This window comes from Budorcas taxicolor, chromosome 6 (assembly GCF_023091745.1).
Source record: "Budorcas taxicolor isolate Tak-1 chromosome 6, Takin1.1, whole genome shotgun sequence".
NCBI lineage: Eukaryota > Metazoa > Chordata > Mammalia > Artiodactyla > Bovidae > Budorcas > Budorcas taxicolor.
This window is the reverse complement of record NC_068915.1, coordinates 72,267,874-72,290,391: the sequence shown is the minus strand read 5'-3', so window position 1 is coordinate 72,290,391 and position 22,518 is coordinate 72,267,874. Positions and strand designations below refer to the sequence as shown.

The following is a 22,518-nucleotide window of genomic DNA, read 5'->3' as shown; positions in this document are numbered from 1 at the left end:
GACTGATGCTGAAGCTGGAGCTCCAATACTTCGGCCACCTGAAGCGAATAACTGACTCATTGGAAAAGACCCTGATGCTGGGAAAGATTGAAGGCAAGAGGAGAAGGGGACGAGAGAGGATAAGATGGTTGAATGGCATCACCGACTGGATGGACATGAGTTTGAGCAAGCTCTGGGAGTTTGTGATGGACAGGAAGCCTGGTGTGCTGCAGTCCATGGGGTCGCAGATACGACTGAGCGACTGAACTGAACTGAAGTCTGTTTCAAAGCACATACACTTGCGTTTAGGTTCATTATATCTGCTTAGAGAGTTAACCTCTTTACCATGTAATCCCCCTCTTTTAAAAAAACCTATATTTTATTTATTATTATTAACTATTATTATTAACTATTATTTTTCCAGTTTTATTGAGAAATAATTGGCAAACATCCCTGTATAAATTTAAAGTGTACAGCATGGTGGTTTGATTTGCATGTATCATGAAATGATTACAATAGATTTAGTTAACATCCATCATCTCATATTGATAAAATAAATAGAAGAAAATTTTCCTTGTGTTGAAAATTTTGTACCAATTTACAATCCCACCAACAGTACCAAAGATTCCCTTTGCTCTATCTCCAAAGCAGTATTTGTTATCTCATCTTTTTGATGATGGCCATTCTACTAGACTTAAGGGGATCTACTCACTTAACAAGTTTTCTGTATATTATTGTTGCTGTTCAGTTGCCAAGTTGTATCCAACTCTTTACCACCCCATGGACTGCAACATGCCAGGCCTCCCTGTTCTCTGTATATCATACAGCAGTGTAAACTATATAATCATCATATTGTACGTTCTATCCCTGGTACTAACTTATAACTGGAAGTTTGTATCTTTTGTCCACCTTCCTTGACCCACCCTGCCCTGGGCCACACCCCTCCATCCATGTAACCACAAATCTGATTTCTTTTCAGGAATCTGTGTTTGTTTTAATTCCACATATCAGTGAAATCATATAATATTTGCTTTTCTCTGCTTGTCTTATTTCGTTTAGCATAATGCTTCATGGTCCATCTGTGTTGCAAATGATAGAATTTCCTTTTTTACGTCTAAATAATACTCCACCATATGTATGTATGTATAATACATATGTATACACTATAGATTCTTTTATCCATTTGCCCATCAGCAGACACTTAGGTTGTTTCTATGTCTTGCTATTGTAAATAATGCTGCTAGGAACAATGTGGTGCAGTTATCTTTTTGAGTTAGTATTTTCATTTCCTTTGGTTATAGTCTCAGAAATGGTGTTGCTGAATTATATGGTCAGTTCAGTTCAATTCAGTCACTCAGTCGTGTCCGACTCTTTGCGACCCCATGAATCGCAGCTCGCCAGGCCTCCCTGTCCATCACCAACTCCCAGAGTTCACTCAGACTCACGTCCATCGAGTCAGTGATGCCATCCAACCAGTGATGCCATCCAGCCATCTCATCCTCTGTTGTTCCCTTCTCCTCCCGCCCCCAATCCCACCAACAATACCAAAGATTCCCTTTGCTCTACATCCAAGGCAGCACTTGTTATCTCATCTTTTTGATGATGGCCATTCTACTAGGCTTGAGGAGATATCTCATTGCTTAATTGATATTTCCCTAATGATGAGTGATGTTAAGTATATTTTCATGTACTTGTTATTTATAAAATAACTTCTTTGGGGAAAAAAAATTCTGTTCAGGTCCTTTGTCCTTTATATTTTTCTGTAATGGAGTGTATGAGTTCTTTATATATTTTTAATATTAACCCTTTATCAGATATGTGGTTTACAAATATTTCCCCCAGTCCATTGGCTGTTATTTTGTTGATGGTTTCTTTTGCTATGTAGAGGCTTTTTAGTTTGTTGTTCTTTGTGCTTTACATATAATTGCCCTCTTTATCCCTGGTAACTTTCATTACTCTTAAGTCTTCTCTGTCTGAAATTAATATAGCTATTACTGCTTTCTTTTGATTAGTGTTATATCTTTCTCCATTCATTTAATTTTAATCCATATGTCTCTTTATACTTTAAGTTTCTCGTAGGCAACATATGGCTGGATCTTGTTTTCAAATCCACCCTGACAATTTCTGTCTTTCAATTGGTGCATTTAGACCCTAGACCTACAAAGTAATTACTGATTTAGTTGGATTAATAGATACCATATTTTTTATTGTTTTCTATTTGTCCTTGTTCATTGTTTCTCTTTTTGCCTTCCACTTTTTTTCTCCTTTTTGTGGTTTTGAGCATTTTACTTGATATCATTTTCTCTCTTTTTTTGGCATATCAGTTATAACTTCCTTTATTTTTTCAGTGGTTGTCTTAGTTTGCGATATATATTAACAACAAATCCAAGTCTACTTTAAATAACACTATACCATTTCACAAGTAGTGTGAAAACCTTATGATGACTAAATCCTGATTCCTTCCTCTCTTTCCTTCTATCACTGCTGTCATAACATTTATACACACACATAAACATACATGGTCAAATATAGTGGTTGCTGTGATTATTTTGAAGAAACTGTAATCTCTTAGATCAATTAAGAATAAGAAAAATAAGTTTTAATTTTATCCTCACTTATTCTTTTTCCAGTGTTCTTCTTTTATATAGATTCAAATTTCTGAACTCTATTATTTTTCTTCTCTTTTAATCATTCTTGCAATGCAGAAGTACTGGCCACAAATTCCCTCAATTTTTGTCTCAGAGATTCTTGTTTCTTCACTTAGAATTTTTTAAATTAATTAATTTTTATTTTTGGCTATACTGGCTCTTTGTGGCTGTGTGGGCTTTTCTCCAGTTGCAGTGAGTGGGGGCTACACTATGGTTGCATTGTTCAGGCTTCTCATTGTGGTGGCTTCTCTAGTTGTGGGCTTGAGGGCACCCAGGCTTCAGCAGTTGCGGCTCCTGGGGAAAACAGGCTCAGTAGTTGTGGCACACGGGTTTAGCTGCTCCATGGCCTGTGGGATCTTCCTGGATCAGGAATAGAACCCATGTCTCCTACGTTAGCAGGAGGGTTCTTTACCACTGAACCACCAGGGAAGCCCTTTCACCTTTGAAGGATTTCACAGGGTACAAAATTCTAGGCTGATTGTTCTTTCTCTCAATGCTGTATTTATTTCACTCTCCCTGTTTCCATAGTTTCTAAGAAGTCTAATGTATTTCTTATCTTTGATCCTTCATGGTAAGGTGTTTTTCCCTCTGACTCTTTTCTGGGTTTTTAAATTTTTTTCGTCTTTGATTTTCTGCAGCTTAAAAGTGATATGCCTATGTATTGTTTTTTGGGGGTATTTATCCTACTTGATGCTTTCCGCACTTCTGAGATCTCTGGTTTGGTGTCTGACATTAATTTGGAGAAATTCTCAGTCACTGTTTCAAATATTTATTGTTCCTTTCTTTCCTCTTTCTGGTTTCCCATTAAACATATTGCAACTTTTATAGTTGTCCCACAGTCCTTACATATTCTGTTCTGTTTTTCTAGTCCTTGCTCTCGTAGATTTTCAGTTTTGGAAGTTTCTATTGAGATATCCTCAAGCTCAAAGATTCTTTCCTTAGCTGTGTCCAGTCTTTTAACAATCCCATCAAACATTCATTTCTGTACAGTGCTTGCTGTGTCTTTTCTGTGTTTTTTTCCTTTTAGTATGTCTTGTAGCTTTTCCTGATAGCCAGGCATGATGTATTGGGTAAAAGGAACTTCTGTAAACAGGCCTTTAGCAATGTGTTGGTGAGGTGGGGGTAGGGGAAGGGAGAATATTCTATAGTCTTATGATGAGGTCTTAGCCTTTTAGAGACTCTGTGCCTCTGGACTGCAGACTTAAGTCTTAGTTTTCTGCCCTCTTAGGTGGAACAGAATGACTGGAGTGGACTAGAGTTAGGTATTTCCTTTCCTCCAGGTCAGTTAGGCTCTGGTTATTCTCTGGTAATACCAGAGTGGGATTCCCAGGTGGCTCAATGGTAAAGAATCTGCATGCCAATGCAGAAGGAGCAGGTTCGATCCCTTGGTTAGGAAAATCCCCTGGAGAAGGAACTGGCAACCCACTCCAGTATTCTTGCCTGGGAAATCCCGTGGACAGAGGAGCCAGCTGGGCTACAGTCCATGGGGCTGCAAGGACACGAGCAAGCACACATGAACACAGCAATACTCCAGCAGGCTGCTGCAGCTGCTAAGTCGCTTCAGTGTCCGACTCCAGGCTAGGCACTGGTTAACTAGTTTCCCCTGAGGGCAGACCTCGTTAAGAACAACAGAATGCTCTGGCATATTTCAAAAGGGTTTCTCCCCCTCCCTTGGAAGCACCAGGGGATTTTTCTCTAATATTTATTGGGGGAATCTGGTCAAGGTCTTAGAGGTAAATCTCAAAAAATTGGAGGCCTTCCTATGACTGGGTTCCCCTAGAATTTTTTAATTTTCAGAGTAGTCTGAGCAACCAGCAATTCATCAATTATAGTTCTGGTTTTTCTATGCTGGCACTAGTTCCCAGTGGGGCTTCCCTGGTACCTCAGTGGTAAAGAATCTGCCTGCAATGCAGAAGACTCAGGTTCAATTCCGGGTTGGGAAGATCCCCTGTAGAAGGGAATGGTAACTCACTTTAGTATCCTTGCCTGGAGAATCCCATGGACAGAGGAGCCTGGCGGGCTACAGCCCATGGGTGGCCAAGAGTTGGACACAATTGAGTGACTAACAGGCAGGCACTGGTTCCCATGGGGAGTTTCCCATTATGAGTCTCTGCTCTGGTAAACTGTTATTCTCTGTATTCCGTTAGTCTCTCCAATGCTGACTTTTCAGTCTGTTCAGCTTTTTACTTGTTAGAATGGGCTCATGGCTTCCAAGCTTCTTGCATGCTGGACTGGAAGCTGGAAGTCTTTTTAAAAAAAGAAATCAGGGAGAAGACACTAAGGTTAAAAGTTGGATTTGGATCATATCTGTAGGTAAGCAGAGTTATCACTCTTAAATATTTCTAGGAAAGATAAAGCTTATCTATATAAAAAAAATAAAAAATCGAGAAATTGAAACACAAATCCCTGCGGTGTTCCGTTAGTGGTAGTTTCTTAGAAAGAAGCCGTTCCCAAATCTTTCTGAATGCTGTTAATTGGTATTTCTATGTGGCTTTGATAGTGTTTACTTTTCTTATTGCCCTATCCTGACTTCTTTTCCCACATTGTTAAATGGATCCACTTAAAGGAAAGACACCAGGATTTACTTGAAAAGAGGAAAGTTATTAGAATATTTTAATGTAAATCTCATTTCACCAAGAAACTACAAACGGGATGAATGCTTACTAATTTTCACTTTAATTTGATTAAAAATCCAAATCCCTCCAAACACATTGTTTACCAATACTTTTAAAGTTCAAAATCTAAATAGAGATCCTTTTAATCAATTAACATTATCTTATATGTGTATATGTGTCGTGCATTGAGAAAATAGGAAATGGCTTATTTTTTATTTGAAAGTGGAAATTTTGGCTTCCAGCCTGCCACGTCACGTTCCCTGGTGACATCCAAATTGAGTCTCGCAGTGGGCTATGCCTGATCACTCATGTCTGCAGCCAGGTGTGCAATTAGGTCTCTGGCATCTTGTATGATGGAAGGTATCTCTGAGCCATTCTCAGTCACCTGGGTTCCAAACAGGAACATCTTCCTGTCATTTCCCACCTCAGATAATGCCAAAGCTTCATGGATATCTGTAATGTGATAGGCTGCTTCAAGATCCTTCACAAGAATGGAAAAAGAATTGAGAAAAAGTTGGTTATTTTGCAACATTTTTGGATAGATACCTTTATTACTCTCAATGACTGCACCTCCATTATAATATCGAGGATATTGAAATCCCATTACTAGGATCCTAAAGGCCGTTTGAATATAAAGATTTTCATCGGAATTATATCAGCATTTATGAGTTATTATCAAAAGAGTATTTTCTGGAACAAAGTTAAGCCAATATAATACCTTAATCAATTTCCTAACCAGTGCGATCTGCTTCTAGTTTTGTTTTTCCAATTTTGTCTGAATTTTCCCAAGACTTATTTTTTTAATTTTTAAAAATAACTTAATTAATGATTTATTTATTGTTGGCTGTGCTGGGTCTTTGTTGCTGCACGGGCTTTTCTCTAGTTGTGGTGAGCGGGGGCTTTTCTCTAGTTGTGGTGCTTGGGCTTCTCATCGTGGTGGCTTCTTTTATTGCAGAACACAGGCTGTAGAGCTTGGGCTTCAGTAGTTGCAGCGCAAGGGCTCAGCAATTGCAGCTCCCTGGCTCTAGAGCCCAGGTTCAACACTTGTGGCTGAATGGCTTTGCGACATGTGGGATCTTGCTGGATCAGAGATCGAACCTGTGTCTCCTGCATTGGAAGGCAGATTCTTTTCCACTGAAGAATCAGGGAAGCCCTCCAAGATTATTTTTAATTTGTCTTTACAATAGAAGCTTGATTCATTAATTGGTTTTTGTCCATATAATATTTTATTGATTATAACATTTGCCAAATGTTAAGTTTTCTTTTGCAAAAATTATTTCTACTGAACAAAAAGTTTTACATCAAATTTGGGGGGATGGAGGGAGGTAGAGAAGGGATCAGGGACAGAATAAGTTTAGAAAATGGCATAGTAGGTGAAGAAGGCTGAGAGGCAAGGGACAGGTGGAGGGAAACAAGATGAGATGGAGAAGTGGAGAAGGCTTAAAGGAGGAAAACCCATCCGAAGAAGGAGAGAGGGGAGAGATTAAAATGAGGAGACAAAAAGCATGTGTTTATGCTGCATGCTAAGATCGAAACATATTTCTTTGCCTCTCACACATCAAGAATTATTTATGGCAAAAAACCTCTGATATTCCCTCTCCTAAATACATATGCAGATTCAGTTACAGTTTTTAAGTCTTCTGCAAAAGTTTAAGCATTTTCACTCTTAACATTGAATTTGTAATTGGCTTTTTGTTTCACGGTGTTCTCCCAAAGTTTTAAAATAGTACAATATTGTCATTTTTTCTTGTACCAATATGAACCTATCAAATTCTTGTAAGTCTGTGAGGTTTTCTTCATGTGGTATCATTACCTTTTCTGGTTCTTCCACTTTATTGCCTGTCTGAAACCTGAATTCACTTAGTCTTAGAGCATGTAGTGAATTTTGCAATTGTTTTAATGAATCTAGTAACATGTGGACGATGTCTCAAGTTAAAAGAAATGCCACCAATGGAACTGGAGAGGAAGAAAATAAAAGGGTGTTGGAAGGGAGGAGGGGCTCCTTGTAATGATAAAAGAACATCAGGGATAAATATCAGGTGTATTCCACACTCACATAATTGTGCCCTAATAGATGTCATCACTCAAAGAATAACGATAGTAAGATGACTTTTAAAAAATATTTATGTAATAACTTGAAACAATGAGTCATCTAAAAGCTTAAGTTACTTTGATCAAGGAGTAATAACCGACATGACCTTAAACTAGAATGTGTGTTAGCTGCTCGGCTGAGTCCAAGTCTTTGCGACCCCAGGGACTGTGTCCCACCAGGTTCCTCTGTCCATGGAATTTTCCAGGCAAGAATGCTGGAGTGGGTTGCTATTCCCTTCTCCAGGGGATCTTCCGGACCCAGGAATTGAACCCAGGTCTCCTGCATTGCAGGCAGATTCTTTACTGTCTGAGAATATCCAAACATTTTATTATTAAACTCCAGTAAAAGTTATAAATCTGACACCAAATGGTCCTATTTATTCAATTTGATGAAAAGATATAAACCACAAAGGAAAGTATCAATAAATTGGACTATTAAAAATGAAAACCTGTGTATTAAAAAGAGAACCATAGCAAAGTAAAATGTTAACAATAGGTTGCTGCTGCTCCTGCTAAGTCCCTTCAGTCGTGTCCGACTCTGTGCGACCCCATAGACAGCAGCCCACCAGGCTCCCCCGCTCCTGGAATTTTCCAGGCAAGGGTACTGGAGTCGGGTGCCATTGCCTTCTCTGCAATAGGTTGCTAGAGAAGATATTTGTAATGCATGTAACAGAAATAGGATGATTTTTCTAAAAGATATGAAAGACTCCTACAACTCAAATGTGAAAAGATAAACATCCCAATAGGAATTTGGGGAAAGATATTAAAAGTTAATTCACAGATATGGAAATTTGCTTCAAAGAATGAAACTAATTTGAAACTAATAACCAGTGAACATCTGAAAAAAATGTCCAGGCTCACTAGTAATTAAGGAAATGCAAATTAGAATAATAATATAAAATTTCATTCTCATGAGACTGGCAAAAATGAAAGTTTGACAAACCAAGTATTGACAAGGGTGTAGGGCTATAAAAACTGTCATATACTGCTGGTAGGAAGAATAAACCAGTTCAATATCTTTGGAAAGCAACTTGGTAATATCTAGTAAGACTGAATATGTGAAAGAAAAGTGAAAGGCGCTCAGTCGTGTCTGACTCTTTGCGACCCCAGGGACTATACAGTCCTTGGAATTCTTCAGGCCAGAGTACTGGAGTGGGTAGCCTTTCCCTTCTCCAGGGGCTCTTCCCAACCCAGGGATCGAACCCAGGTCTCCTGCATTACAGGCGGATTCTTTACCAGCTGAGCCACAAGGTACAAATCCCCAAACCCAGCAATTCCTCACGCACTAGAGAACTGTTGGTACACATCTATGAAAAGACACATACATGAAGATTCACTATAGAACTCTTTACAACAATGAAAAATTGGAAATAACCCAAATGCCCAACAAGAAAATGGTAAAGTGGTGGTATATTCATGCAATGCAATACTATACAGCTCACTTACATTTACCATGATCTTCTAAATCGTCATAGTTTGTGGTACTTAAGATGTTCACTAAAAAAAAAAAACCAAAAAACTCCAGCCTTTAAAAAAAAATAATCTGCTGGAGAAGGCAATGGCACCCCACTCCAGTACTCTTGCCTGGAAAATCCCATGGGCGGAGGAGCCTGGTAGGCTGCAGTCCATGGGGTCGCACAGAGTTGGCCATGACTGACCGACTTCACTTTCACTTTTCACTTTCATGCACTGGAGAAGGAAATGGCAACCCACTCCAGTGTTCTTGCCTGGAGAATCCCAGGGATGGGGAAGCCTGGTGGGCTGCCGTCAATGGGGTCGCACAGAGTCGGACACGACTGAAGCGACTTAGCAGCTGCTGGACTAGCATTTATGCTGGACTTTAATATAGGCTCCTACTTTTAGATCATCATTATAATGATTTATTTTACTTCCATAAACACTCACTCATAGGAGTGGGAGAAAGGGTAGGAACTGAGCTCTCTTATGACTGGTAAGCCTGGCAATTGAGAGAGAGTCTACAGCATTATAAGCACACTTCAGAGATACTGCAAATTTGGTTCCAGACTACTGTGATAAAGTGAATACTGCAATAAAACGAGTCACATGAATTTTTTTTTTGTCTCTTGGTACATAGAAAAGTTACTTTAACACTACTGCAATCTATTAAGTGTGTGATAGCATTATGTCTAAAAATATGTACATACCTTAATTTAAAAATATCTTACTGCTAAAAAAAATGCTAACCATCATCTGAGCCTTCAGCAAGTCATAATCTTTTTATAATAGTAACATCAAAGGTTGCTGATCAGAGATCATCATAACAAATATAATAATTCTAAAAGTTGGAAATATTGCAAGAATCACCAAAGGGCAACACAGAGACATAAAGTGAGAAAAAGCAGTTGGGAAAATGGTGCTTATAGACTTGCTCCATGCAGGGATGCCACAAACCTTCACTTTGTAAAAACCACAATATCTGCAAAGCACAACAAAGTGAAGTGCGATAAAATTAGGTATGCCTGCACAATGCTATAGATGTTTAATGTTTTTTTAAATTTCTTTTACTGTAGTAAGATACACATAACAAAATTTTCCATATTAGCCATTTTGAAGTGTACAGATTGGTGTACAGTTAAGTGAACTCACATTATTGTAAACCATCTTCAGAACTCTTCAACTTGTAAAACTGACACTCTGTACCCATTAAACAATAGCTTCCCATTTCTCCCTCCCTCAGCCCTTGGCAACTACTATTTTTTTGTCTCTCTGATTTTAAGTGCTCTGTGCTTAGTCGCTCAGTCGTGTCCAACTCTGCGACCCCATGGACTGTAGCCTGCCAGGCTCCTCTGTCCATGGGGATTCTCCAGGCAAGAATATTGGACTGGGTTACCATGCCCTCTTCCAGGGGATCTTTCCAACCCAGGGACTGAACCCAGGTCTCCCACATTGCAGGTGGATTCTTTAACCATCTGAGCCACCAGGGAAGCCCTTAACTGCTCTAGGGGACCTCATAAAAGTGTAATCATACATTATTTGTCCTTTTGTGACTGGCTTATTTCACTTAGCATACTGTCCTTAAAGTTCATCCATGGTGTAGCATGTGTCAGAATTTCCTGACACATTTAAGGCTGAATAATATCCACTGTATGTATACACCACATTTTGTTTATCCGTTCATGCGTGGATGGGTACTTGAGTTTCTTCTACCTTTTGGCTACTGGGAATAATTCTGCTATGAGCACGGGTGTGCAAACATCTGTTTGAGTTCCTGCTTTCAATTCTATTGGTAATATACCCAGAAGCAGAACTGCTGGACTACATGAAAATTCTATTTTTAATTTTGTAGGGAACTGCCATACTGTTTTTCATAGCGGCTGGACCATGCGACATCCCCACCAACACTGCACAAGGTTTCCATTTCTTCATGAGTGTTTAATACTTTAATGCATGTGTGTGAAATTCAGGTCAGGCCAGCTAATCTAAAACTACTTCTGTATACTGACACATAGTGTGTGTGTGTGTGTGTGTGTTAGTCGCTTAGTCATGTCTGACTCTTTGCGACCCCATGGACTATAGCCTGCCAGGCTCCTCTATCCATGGGATCCTCCAGACAAGAGTACTGGAATGGGTTGCCATTCCCTTCTCCAGGGGATCTTCCTGATCCAGGGATCAAACCCAGGTCTCTCAGGTTCTTTACCATCTGAGCCACCAGGAAAGTCCATGATACATAGTAAGCACTTAAAGATTTTGTTGAAATCAATTCAACAGTCTGTAAATGTTTAATTAAACTTAACAGATATTTACTGAATTCCTACTATATACAACATAGTATACTAGGTTTTACATGGGACACAAAGGTGAATGACAGTCTCTGTTCTGAACGAATTTACAGCTGTGGGCTTTCCTGGTGGCTCGGACAGTAAAGAATCTGCCTATAATGCGGGAGACCTGGGTTCCATCCCTGGCTTGGGAACATCCCCTGGAGAAAGGAATGGCAATCCACTCCAGTGTTCTTGCCTGGAGAATTCCATGGACATAGGAGCTTGGCAGGCTACAGTCTATGGGGTTGAAAAGCGTTCAGACACGACTGAGTGACTAACACTTTCACTCTTACTTGGTATCTGTGGGGGGATTGGTTGCAGGACCCTAGAAGACATCAGAAGACATCAGAATCCGCTGAAGCCCCTTATATAAAATGGTGTCATTTCTGCAAATAACCTATGCACATCCTCCCATATACTTTAATCATCTCTAGACTACTTATAATATCTAATACAAGGTAAACGCTATGAAAACAGTTGCTCACATGTGGCAAACATGAGTTTTACTTTTTGGAACTTTATGGAATTTTTTTTCCCCCGATCCATGGCTGGTTGAATCACAGATAAGGAGGGCTGATTGTATAATACACTCCAGTAGACCTAATAGTATAAATTGAAATGAACATACAGCATATTATTGAATATTTAGCTCTTAAAAGCAGATGTTTCTTTGGGTCATCTGCAGAGATGTGGTTGGACCTAGAGTCTGTCATACAGAGTAAATAAGCCAGAAAGAGAATAACATCATATATTAACACATACATGTGGAATCTGAAAAAATGGTACAGATGAATCTATTTCCAAGGCAGGAATAGAGACTCAGAGGGAGAAAATGGACTTGTGGACATAGAGGGGAAAGGAGAGCGTGGGATGAATTGGGTGATTAGGACTAACATATATACATTACCAGGCTTCCCAAGTGGCTCATTGGTAAAGAATCTACCTGCCAATGCAGGAAACGCGGGTTCAGTCCCTGGGTGGGTAAGATCCCCTGGAGAAGGAAATGGCAACCTGCTCCAGTATTCTTGCCTAGGAAATCCCTTCAGAGGAGTCTGGTAGGCTACAACAGTCCATGGCGTAGCACAAAAGTAAGACACAATTTAGTGACTAAAGAACAACAACAAATTTACACTACTATGTGCAAAATAGATAGCTAATGGGAACCTGCTATAAAGCACAGGAAGCTCAACTCAGCGCTCTGTGATGACCTAGAGGGGTGGGATAGGGATTGGGAGGGAGGTCCAGGAGTGGGAGGCGTTATCTGTGTATTAGGACTGATTCACTTCTGTTAGCAGAAACTAACACAACATGGTAAAACAATTATACTCCAATTTTAAAAAATCAAAATTTAAAAATAAATTTAAAAGATCAAATTCAAAAAGTAAACATTTCTGTTTACTGCATTAATAAAAAAAATATTGAGTACACTTTATATTTGCACAGATTTTTACCTGTTTGTTTGCAAACACAACCAGAGGAAGGACTGGGTTTGTTCCAATTAGCTGATGAAGGTATTTCTTGGCTTCAGGTAATCTTTTGTGATCTGCTGAATCCACCACAAATACCAATAGCAAGCCCTTGGACAGGTACATTTCCCAATAGGAACGGAAAGGTTCGCTGCCGCCAACTACAAAGAAAAGTGAAGTAAGAACACACACACACACACACACACACACACACACATCTCAGAAGAGTCCATCGAGGCAGCCAGGTAAGGCACATTTTGATAATTTCTGAACACTGGCAGGTCTTCTGATAAAAGACCACTGTGAGACTAGACCCAATTCTGAGAACAAGCAGAGTGATGTTTCTGGGGAAATGATTGGTGGGGATATTTACCCTCCACAAGTGGTTCATTAAGTTCTGGAACACAAAGGACCAGCATGGTGGTAGTTTAGTCACTAAGTCGGGTCCAGCTCTTGCGACCCCACGGACTGCCAGGCTCCTCTGTCCATGGGATTTCCCAAGCAAGAATACTGGAGTGGGTTGCCATTTCCTTCTCCAGGGGATCTTTCCAATCCAGGCAGGGATCAAACTCGGGTGTCCTACATTGCAAACTTGTACACCATGGATGCCTCTGCATCTGTTATACAGAGCAGTCATGCCAGCAGTGCATGTCTATCAAGTATGGATCAGTAAATAGGAGTGGTCTACTGAAAGAATTCAGGGTGGTGGGTTAAAACACGTTTCTCTAAAATGTCTTAGATGGACTGATTTAAATGTCATTGGCTAGCCTCTCTTGCACAACTTTTTTCCTTTGTCAAAACCCCAAATCTAATTTCCTTTCTTTAATCTTGCACTAAAAGTTAATATGGTCCTGCGGGTATTCAAGAATACTTGCCTCAGAAAAAAAACGTCTTTGGGTTATTTCATTCTGCTGATGCTTCCCAGAAGAAAGTTTCCCAGACACAATGAATTCAGTTTTTATTTTTCTCCTGGGACAGAAATTGACAAACGATGGCCCACAGTCTAAACCTGGCTCACTGCCTGTTTTTGTACAGCCCGTGAACAAAAAATGGATTTTACATTTTTAAACATTTGGAGAAAAAAAAGAATACCATTTTGTAACACATGAACATTATATCACAGTTGGATTTCAGTACAAGCAAAGTTGTGTGACAACACAGACACGCAGGTTTGTTCACACATGGTCTCTGGGTTGCTTTCGCAGTACTGAGTAGCAGCAGAGAGATCATGTAGCCACAAAGTCTATGTTATCTACTCTCGAGCCCTTTTCAGGAAAAGTATACAGACCACTGTTATGGGCACTGAACAAAAACATTTCAAAAACTAATAGGAAAAGGTCTTTATTTGCCTTTCCTTTGTTTTCCTTTGTACAGAGAGCCAGGCTGGTCATTCTTCGAAGTATTTTGTGTTTTAATTTTTTAAAAGAATGTAATCTAAGTAATTCATATCCTTTAACATACAAGCTTAAACAGGCATTTCCATTTTTTTTGCCAACACCACGACATTTCCTCTATAATAGGAATTGTTATCTTTTAGTTATTAACTTCTTTTTAAAAAAAAATATTAGTTGGGGAGGGCGCAGGACTGGAAAAAAATTATCCATTTACTTATTGTTGGCTGCATCAGGTCTTAGTTGTGGTGGGGGGATCACCATTGTGTCGTGCAGGCGACACTCCAGCGGTGGAGTAAGGGCCCCAGAGCCTGGGCTTAGTAGTCGTGGCGTATGGGCTCTGTTGTTCCGTGGCAACTTCCCCGACCAGGGATCAAACCCATATCTCCATATTGGAAGGTAGATCCTTAACCACTGGACCACCAGGGAAGTCCCTAGATATTAACCTCTAATTTAATGGTAAAATAGTTAGAGAAAACAGTTTATATGATGCTTCTTTGAAAACGCCATTAAGACTTGCTGTATGGCCCAGGAAGTGGTCCGTGTTTGTTTACTGTTCCATGGGTATTTGAGAAGAATTAGACAATTTTATATTGTTCATTAGATCAAATTGGTTGACTGTGTTCAAACATTATATACTCTCTGCAGTTTTTTTCTCCTTGATTCCATTAATAATTGACAAACATGTTGAAACTCCTCACTCCAACAAATCTGTCCATTTCCCCCCTTAATTGGAATCTTTTTTCTTCCTATCTTCCTTTCTTTTCTCTTTCCTTTCCTTCCCACCGCCCCCCACCCTGTCCTTTTTCACTTTTTATATTCTGAGACTCTTTTCCTAGCCATCTATTTCATTAAAAATATTATTTCTTCTATAGCTTCTGAGAGAATTGAAATCTCTATTCCTAATAATACTTTTATCAGAAAGATTTGCCTACAGGTTTAACAGTTTCTCTGCCCATCATTTTCTCTTTACAACTGGATGAAAGCAAAAATTCATAGCATTTTCCTTGCATACTGGAGGTGGGGGTACAGAAAATGCCCGGTCCTCTGGCTTGAGCATCTTGATGGGTGAGGAGACATTTATTGATCAGTGGATTACAGGGACAGGAACAGATGTGGCGCTATATCAAGCATTTGCTTGGACAATGTTAGGTTTGAGAGGCCGATGAGACAGCCAAGTAGAGATGTCAGGTGGCACTCGGGTATGTTTGGCTGGATAGGTAAATTTGGGAGAGTGTAAAGAGAAGACAAGAGGATCTGATACAATTTTGGGAAACAGCAATATTCTGAGAGGCAGTGACTCCAGAATTACTATAGAGTAGGGGCTTCTGGGTTGTGATCTGATTACAAGAGTATATATGTTGTGATCTAGTCATAAGAGGTTTGTGAATATTTGCATTTTCGAGAAGGAAGCACACTATAGGAGGAGGGGGGCTGTTAAAGGAGAGGGTGCTAAAGCCTTCCTCTCAACTCCCTTTTATCACCACCACTGGAAAAAGGAGAAAATAAAAAGAACAGAAAGTGATTTTACCCACATTGCACCCTAGCATTCATCTACATATGCATTTTAAAAGTCTAGGAAAATTTGATCCAGTGTTTCATTTCATAAAGACCTATCATCCATTTCGTATTCATTTTATCATTCATTTCACAAGGACCCATGTGATGTTGACATCGCATCTGGCTTAAGGTTTGACAATCATGTGGCTATATAAGCTATTAGCTACCCCCAGAACCACTGAGAAAGAGCGCTTACTCTCCAGGAACTCCATCTGGTGGTCCCCAGTGCTGATGCACACTGCATTGAAACCTTGGGTGGGGGCCACACTGCGCTGGACTCGGTTTAAAGCTAGAAAGTGAAGAATACTGGTCTTTCCTGCCCCATCCAGGCCCAGCACTAGGATCTGCTTATTTTTCTCCTGTGAAACAAAAGATAAGGCAATAATATGCTATCAGGGCCTTGTTTTCTTGGCTCTGGGAAGTGCGCTTGCCAATATTTGTGAAATTGTATAAAACTTTGCAAAAAAATTTAATAGGTCTAGAACAAACTGTACTACTCAGTTTGTATTTTATATAATCAGTCATTACTTATGTGATATTAACTGCATACCCTCTCTCCATCTTCCAACTCCTGTGTCAATTTATCAAATAAATACTTTATATATATCAGGATTTATAGGAGGTGCCATATTTTCAGGGCCAGTTTTCACACTTCACTTGGCTTCCCTAGTTCATGCCCATTGGAGACTGCACGAGAATTCAGTTTGTTGTTTGGGGTCTTGGGACCTTCTTGGTCTATGTATTGACTCTGCCACTTGGCATGTAAGCATCTAAGGTCTCATATTATTAATCTGTCTTGTCTCCCCAAATTGAATCATAGATTAAAAGTTCTTAGGGCAAGGTTACTCTCTTCTGTACTTTTTAATATAAATATTATTAAATGAAAAGGCAAAGACTATAAAAATTGTTAAACTAGTTAAACTCTCATGCTAAAACCTGATGAACTAGAACTGTAAACTTTAGGAAGAAGTATTCTACCAGCATACCCACCTTAGAAATTTTTATGACAAGTGTTTGAGGGACAAGAAGGGCAGACTGGTATGAAGAGAGAAACAGAAAGTTCAGAGTGCTCAGAAAGGTGGCTTTTAGCATACAAACTTCAATGTAAACAGTAATAAATGAGCAACCCAGTTAGACTGTTCATAGGAATTCTATTTCTCAAACAGCTTACCAAAGAGGTTTCTCATATATGGGGAAAAAAAAAACTTGTACACATCTTCAAGGCCATTGGTTTAAAAATAATAATCCTATACATTTCTGCTTGAACAGTAAATGTTGACATTGGACATAGACTGCATGCTAAGTTGCTTCAGTCACGTCTGACTCTGTGACCCTATGGACTGTAGCTCGCCAGGCTCCTCTGTCCATGAGATTCTCCAAACAAGCATCCTGGAGTAGGTTGCCATTTCTTTCTCCAAGGGATCTTCCTGACCCAGGGATCGAACCCAGGTCTCCCACATTGGAGGTAGATTCTTTACCGTCTGAGCCACCAGGGAAGCCTTAGACTTAGACTAGATTTCTGTTAAAAAAAAGTGATCCTTAACAGCACTATGCATCTATCCCTGTCCCTCCTGTCTGTAATATAGAAGATCTGTAAAAATAAGATGTTTTAAGGTCTGCTGTAATAGAGACTTATGTATGGGGAATCATTTATGAAACCTGTCTAGTGAATAACAGAATTTTTTAAAGTAAATGTTTGTTACTGGAATGAATTCTTGATGGCTCTTAAAGCAAATGGTACTTCCATAGGTGTTTCCTATATCCATCCCCACTTCCTCCCCATTCTCTTACATCTGCATCTAAACGTTATAGTGTCATCCTCAGAGAGTCGCGGTAAGGAAAAGGGACTAGATGCTGCTCTAAGGAGATGTCAGTGGATGGTTTTAATTGAATGCTTTAAAGCAATGGTGACCAAGAAATGGCTGCACGATGTAGACTGTGTCCCCTCTTTATCTCCACCAGTGGCCCCACACTTGGGCTACTCCAACATATTTTATCAGTTTCAAGATTTCTTTCTCCACATTTTAACATCTCTGAAATGAGGGCTTTACGATCTATAGTATGTCATATTTTGGCTGGAAGCATTTTTTTTTTCCTTTCTCTGTGGTACCTAAAATAATAGCATCTTGGATCTTATGAATTTTGTGAATAAAAACCATTCCCTACTCCCTTTCCAATCACATCGATGCCACTAACCTGACCCTATTTAGAAATTCTGTAGTCACTGATGCTTTACATTTTGCTTACTTTTTAGTCTAAAACTCAAGCTTCCTCACATTTATAATCTCTTAAGAAAAGCTGGGGTTACTGTAAACCAAGAGTTCAGACATGAAATATGATTCAACACCACTGTTCCTTGTTAAAAGTTATTCCTTAACTATAAGTGAATCTATATAGTCTGTTTTGTGTGTTCAGTCTCAAAGTTGTGCCCAACTCTTTGCAATCCCATGGACTGCAGCACACCAGACTTCCCTGTCCTATCTCCGAGTTTGCTCTAACACTTCCATTGAGTTGGTGATGCTATATAACCATTTCATCCTCTGCTGACTTCTTTTGCCTTCAATCTTTCCCAGCATCAGGGTCTTTTCCAATGAGTCGGCTCTTCACCATCAGGTGGCTAAAGTAATGGAGCTTCAGCTTCAGCATCAATCCTTCCAATGAATATTCAGGGTTGATTTCCTTTAGGATTGACTGGTTTCATCTTGCAGTCCAAGGGACTCTTAATTAACAGTCTTCTCCAACACCACAGTTTGAAAGCATCAGTTCTTTGGCTATTTTACAGAGATGAAATCTCTGTTAAGAATTCATATTGTTTAGAACCAGAAAGCAGCTCTGAGCTCAGGAACTCCAGGAGTACAGAGCTCACTAAGTTGAGCCAAATAATGCTTGTTTTTTTTCCTTCTCCCCCAATTTTTAAATTGTGGCAAAGTACACAACATAAAGGGCTTCCCAGGTGGCGCTAGTAATAACGGACCCACCTGCCAATGTAGGAGATACAAGAGATGTGGGTTCCATCCCTGGGTCGGGAAGATGCCCTGGTTTTGAAAAGCATGGCAATCCACTCCAGTACTCTTGCCTGGAGAATAGAGGAGCCTGGCGGGACACCATCCACGGGTCACACACAGTCATATACAACACAAAATTTACCATCTTAACCATTTTCAAACCCAGAGTGATATCGACTCCATTCATAATACCGTGCAACCATCACCACTTCCCACAACTATTCATCTTGTAAAACAAACTGTACTCATTACACTCCTAACCCCACCATCCCCCTACATTCTGCTCTTTGACTCCGAGTTTGAATACACTAGGTAAACCATCTAAGTAGAATCATACATATCTGTTCTTTTACGACTAAAAGTTTGGTTTCTGAGGCCTCTCAGTTAAACCTTTGTGACCCTCTCTTCTGGGTGCTGGTGATCTGAAAACAATGTAAATAATAGTAACCAGAGCGCCCACAGAAAAGGTCCAGGCAGTCCCCAAACACAACCTGCATAAATTCAGGAAAGCTACACCTTCCCCTCCCCACCCAGCCCCCCACACTAAACAGAAAAGACTGGAACAGAGAGAGCACGTGTGGTGAGGGTATGGGGGCTAGTGTTTGGCGCCGGGCAGAGATGGGGCTGGAAAAAAGGCTATTTCCAGCACCGCTGTGAACATCAGCAAGGTGTCTTCTTCAACACTAGACCTGGACACAGGGTCGGGGTTAGGGGTGAGTGGGCGAGCGGCTGGGGAGAAGGGGCTCGCGATGGGTTGTTCGAAGCTTGACACATTCCGATTCCATCCGCGGATACAAAGCCAGCAAACGAGACCGGATTCCTTCCGGCGCGAGCCCACCGGGGGTCTCGCACGTAACAGAGCCGGCGAAACACTGGACAATGCCCTCGGGTGAGGGTCCGAGGCAGCGGTCTCTTACCAGCGGCGCCAGCGGGATTTTTATCAACGTGCTGTTGTCCTTCTCTTTCTCTTTTTCCTTGAATTGCTCCTTCTCTTTCTCTGTCTCCCGCTCTTGCCTCTTTTCATCCTCATTTCTCTTACTTTTCTCCTCCTTCCCGTTTTCCTTTTCCTTAATTTTCTCCTCCTTCCCCCTTTTTTTCTCCTTCCCGTTCTCCTTTTCCTTAATTTTCTCCTTTTCTTTCGCCTTAATTTTCTCCTCCTTCCCCTTCTCAGTTTTCTCCTTCCCGTTCTTTTCCTTAATTTTCTCCTCCTTCCCCTTTTCTTTCTCCTTAATTTTCTCCTTCTCCACCTTTTTGTTTTTCTCCTCTCCTTTTTGCTGAATTTTCCCTTTCTCCGGCTCCTTGCCCTTCTCCCTCTTTACTTTCCCCCTCTCCATCCCCACCACCCGGGTTTGCTTCCCTCCTCCCGCGCGCCCGCGCGCCGGAGCTGCGGGGCGGGATCCCGGCGGAGTGGTCGCCGCTGTGGGGGCAGCGCCGGGGGAGACGTAGGTCCACGTGGCGTACAGCGCCCCCGCGGTGACCGCCAGCCCCTCCCCACCCCAGGGCCCCGGGCTGCCCCTTGGGCATTTTGCACTCGCTCGCCAGTCAGCGGGTTGCGCGCAGCAGATTCGCCGAACCGAGAGTAAGACGTGGGAGCTAGACAAGAGGCGAGGCCAGGCCAGCGGACCCGGGAGACCCGGCCGCAGGAGCTGGGAAGGACCGGAGCAACAGGAAAAGCGTCCCCAGGTGTCGCTTCCTTGGAAGCGCGCGCCACGGCGAGATGCGCTTGGACTGGGTAGGGTGTCTCAGAAAGGCCTTTCTCGTCCGCCCATCTCAGCGTCTCACTTCCCCGGCCTCCTGCCAGCCCGTGTGTCTCCGACCAGAACGCTGGAGAAGGCGCCCGAGTCCTGAGAGCCCCAGGCTTTCCTGCCTTCCCCTCGTTAGTAACAAGTCTGGAGGGTGAAGTTGGATCTCTCTCGCCTCCTCACCGGTCCTGTTTAACTCCACCAGCAGCGTCTAAAGCCGCTATCCAGGAGGCTTAAGGAAAAAAGGAATGTGACTGGTTCCCTTATTTCAAACGTTACATTTCGCTTAAAAAATCGCTCTGGAGATTAGTCTGCCAGGATCACAGCTACTGTTAAAACCAGGCATTAAAACCATAACTAAATCAAGGAAAAAGGAAGAGTTCCAGAAAAACATCTATTACTGCTTTATTGACTATGCCAAAGCCTTTGTGTGGATCACAATAAACTGTGGGAAATCCTGCGAGATGGGAATACCAGACCACCTGACCTGCCTCTTGAGAAACCTACATGCAGGTCAGGAAGCAACAGTTAGAACTGGACATGGAACAACAGACTGGTTCCAAATAGGAAAAAGAGTACGTCAAGGCTGTATATATACAGAGTACATCATAAGAAACGCTGGGCTGGAAGAAGCACAAGCTGGAATCAAGATTTCTGGGAGAAATATCAATAACCTCAGATATGCAGATGACACCACCCTTATGGCAGAAAGTGAAGAGGAACTAAAAAGCCTCTTGATGAAAGTGACAGAGGAGAGTGCAAAAGTTGGCTTAAAGCTCAACATTCAGAAAACTTAAGATCATGGCATCTGGTCCCATCACTTCATGGGAAATAGATGGGGAAACAGTGGAAACAGTGTCAGACTTTATTTTTTGGGCTCCAGAATCACTGCAAATGGTGATTGCAGCCATGAAATTAAAAGACGCTTACTCCTTGGAAGAAAAGTTATGACCAACCTAGATAGCATATTGAAAAGCAGAGACATTACTTTTCCAACAAAGGTCCGTCTAGTCAAGGCAATGGTTTTTCCAGTGATCATGTATGGATGTGGAAGTTAGACTGTGAAGAAAGCTGAGTGCTGAAGAATTGATGTTTTTGAACTGTGGTGTTGGAAGACTCTTGAGAGTCCCTTGGACTGCAAGGAGATCCAACCAGTCCATCCTAAAGGAGATCAGTCCTGGGTGTTCACTGGAAGGACTGCCGCTGAAGCTGAAACTCCAATACTTTGGCCACCTCATGTGAAGAGTTGACTCATTTGGAGACTCTGATGCTGGGAGGGATTGGGGGCAGGAGGAGAAGGGGACAACAGAGGATAAGATGGCTAGATGGCATCACCGACTTAATGGACATGAGTTTGAGTGAACTCCAGGAGTTGGTGATGGACAGGGAGGCCTGGTGTGCTGCAATTCATGGGGTCGCAAAGAGTCAGACATGACTGAGCGACTCAACTGAACTGAAACAACTGTTGTTCCCAATGATCAAATGCATAGTAAATTAGATACCCATGGGGCTCTGCAAAGGTGGTGTGAGAAGTATACGGATGGTCCTTTTTATTGTTTCGTTCAACTGCACTCTTTAGTGAAGGCAATGGCGACCCACTCCAGTATTGTTGCCTGGAGAATCCCATGGATGGAGGAGCCTGGTAGGCTACAGTCCATGGGGTCGCTAAGAGTCGGACATGACTGAGTGACTTCACTTTCATGCACTGGAGAAGGAAATGGCAACCCATTCCAGTATTCTTGCCTGGAGAGTCCCAGGGACAAAAGAGCCTGTTGGGCTGCCATCTATGGGGTCGCACAGAGTCTGACATGACTGACGCGACTTAGCAGCAGCAGCAGCACTCTTTAGTATGGTCCACAATCTAATAAAACTATCTTAATGTGGTAAGCCGACTTTCCTTCATCAGATCCAAGTTTCGAACAGGTTTAAAAGAAACGAATGAACAGGTTTCAGAGAGCTTGTTTTTAAGGTTAGCAGTTTCCGAAGTAGTCTTGGAAGTGCCATCTGCTAAGCCAGTGCCATTTGCACAGTGCGAAGCCTGCACAACAGAGCTCCTGAGTGATCCCCTTCTTCAAAGGCAATAAAGGTGTCAGCTTTTTTTTCCTCAAAAGCCAAAACTTAAAAAATGTTCACTCTTCAATTTGGTTATGTACAGGTATCCACATGATGAATTTTCAGTGAAAAATTTGTTCTCTCAATACCTTAGTTTAACTTTCTGGCTTTGCAGGAAGGGGCAAGA

The 22,518-nt window shown here is 41.3% G+C and overlaps 1 protein-coding gene across 1 annotated transcript; it reads right to left on the bottom strand.

Moving 5' to 3' along the window:
- Window positions 1-5,534: 5,534 nt before the first annotated feature.
- ARL9 (ADP ribosylation factor like GTPase 9) lies at window positions 5,535-20,061 on the bottom strand. The gene is made up of 5 exons (XM_052641760.1): window positions 19,909-20,061; window positions 19,455-19,778; window positions 15,729-15,891; window positions 12,567-12,742; window positions 5,535-5,723 (listed from the first exon to the last, which is right to left on the bottom strand). Exons 1-5 carry the CDS (start codon window positions 20,059-20,061, stop codon window positions 5,535-5,537), a joined length of 1,005 nt encoding a protein of 334 aa, XP_052497720.1.
- Window positions 20,062-22,518: the final 2,457 nt, after the last annotated feature.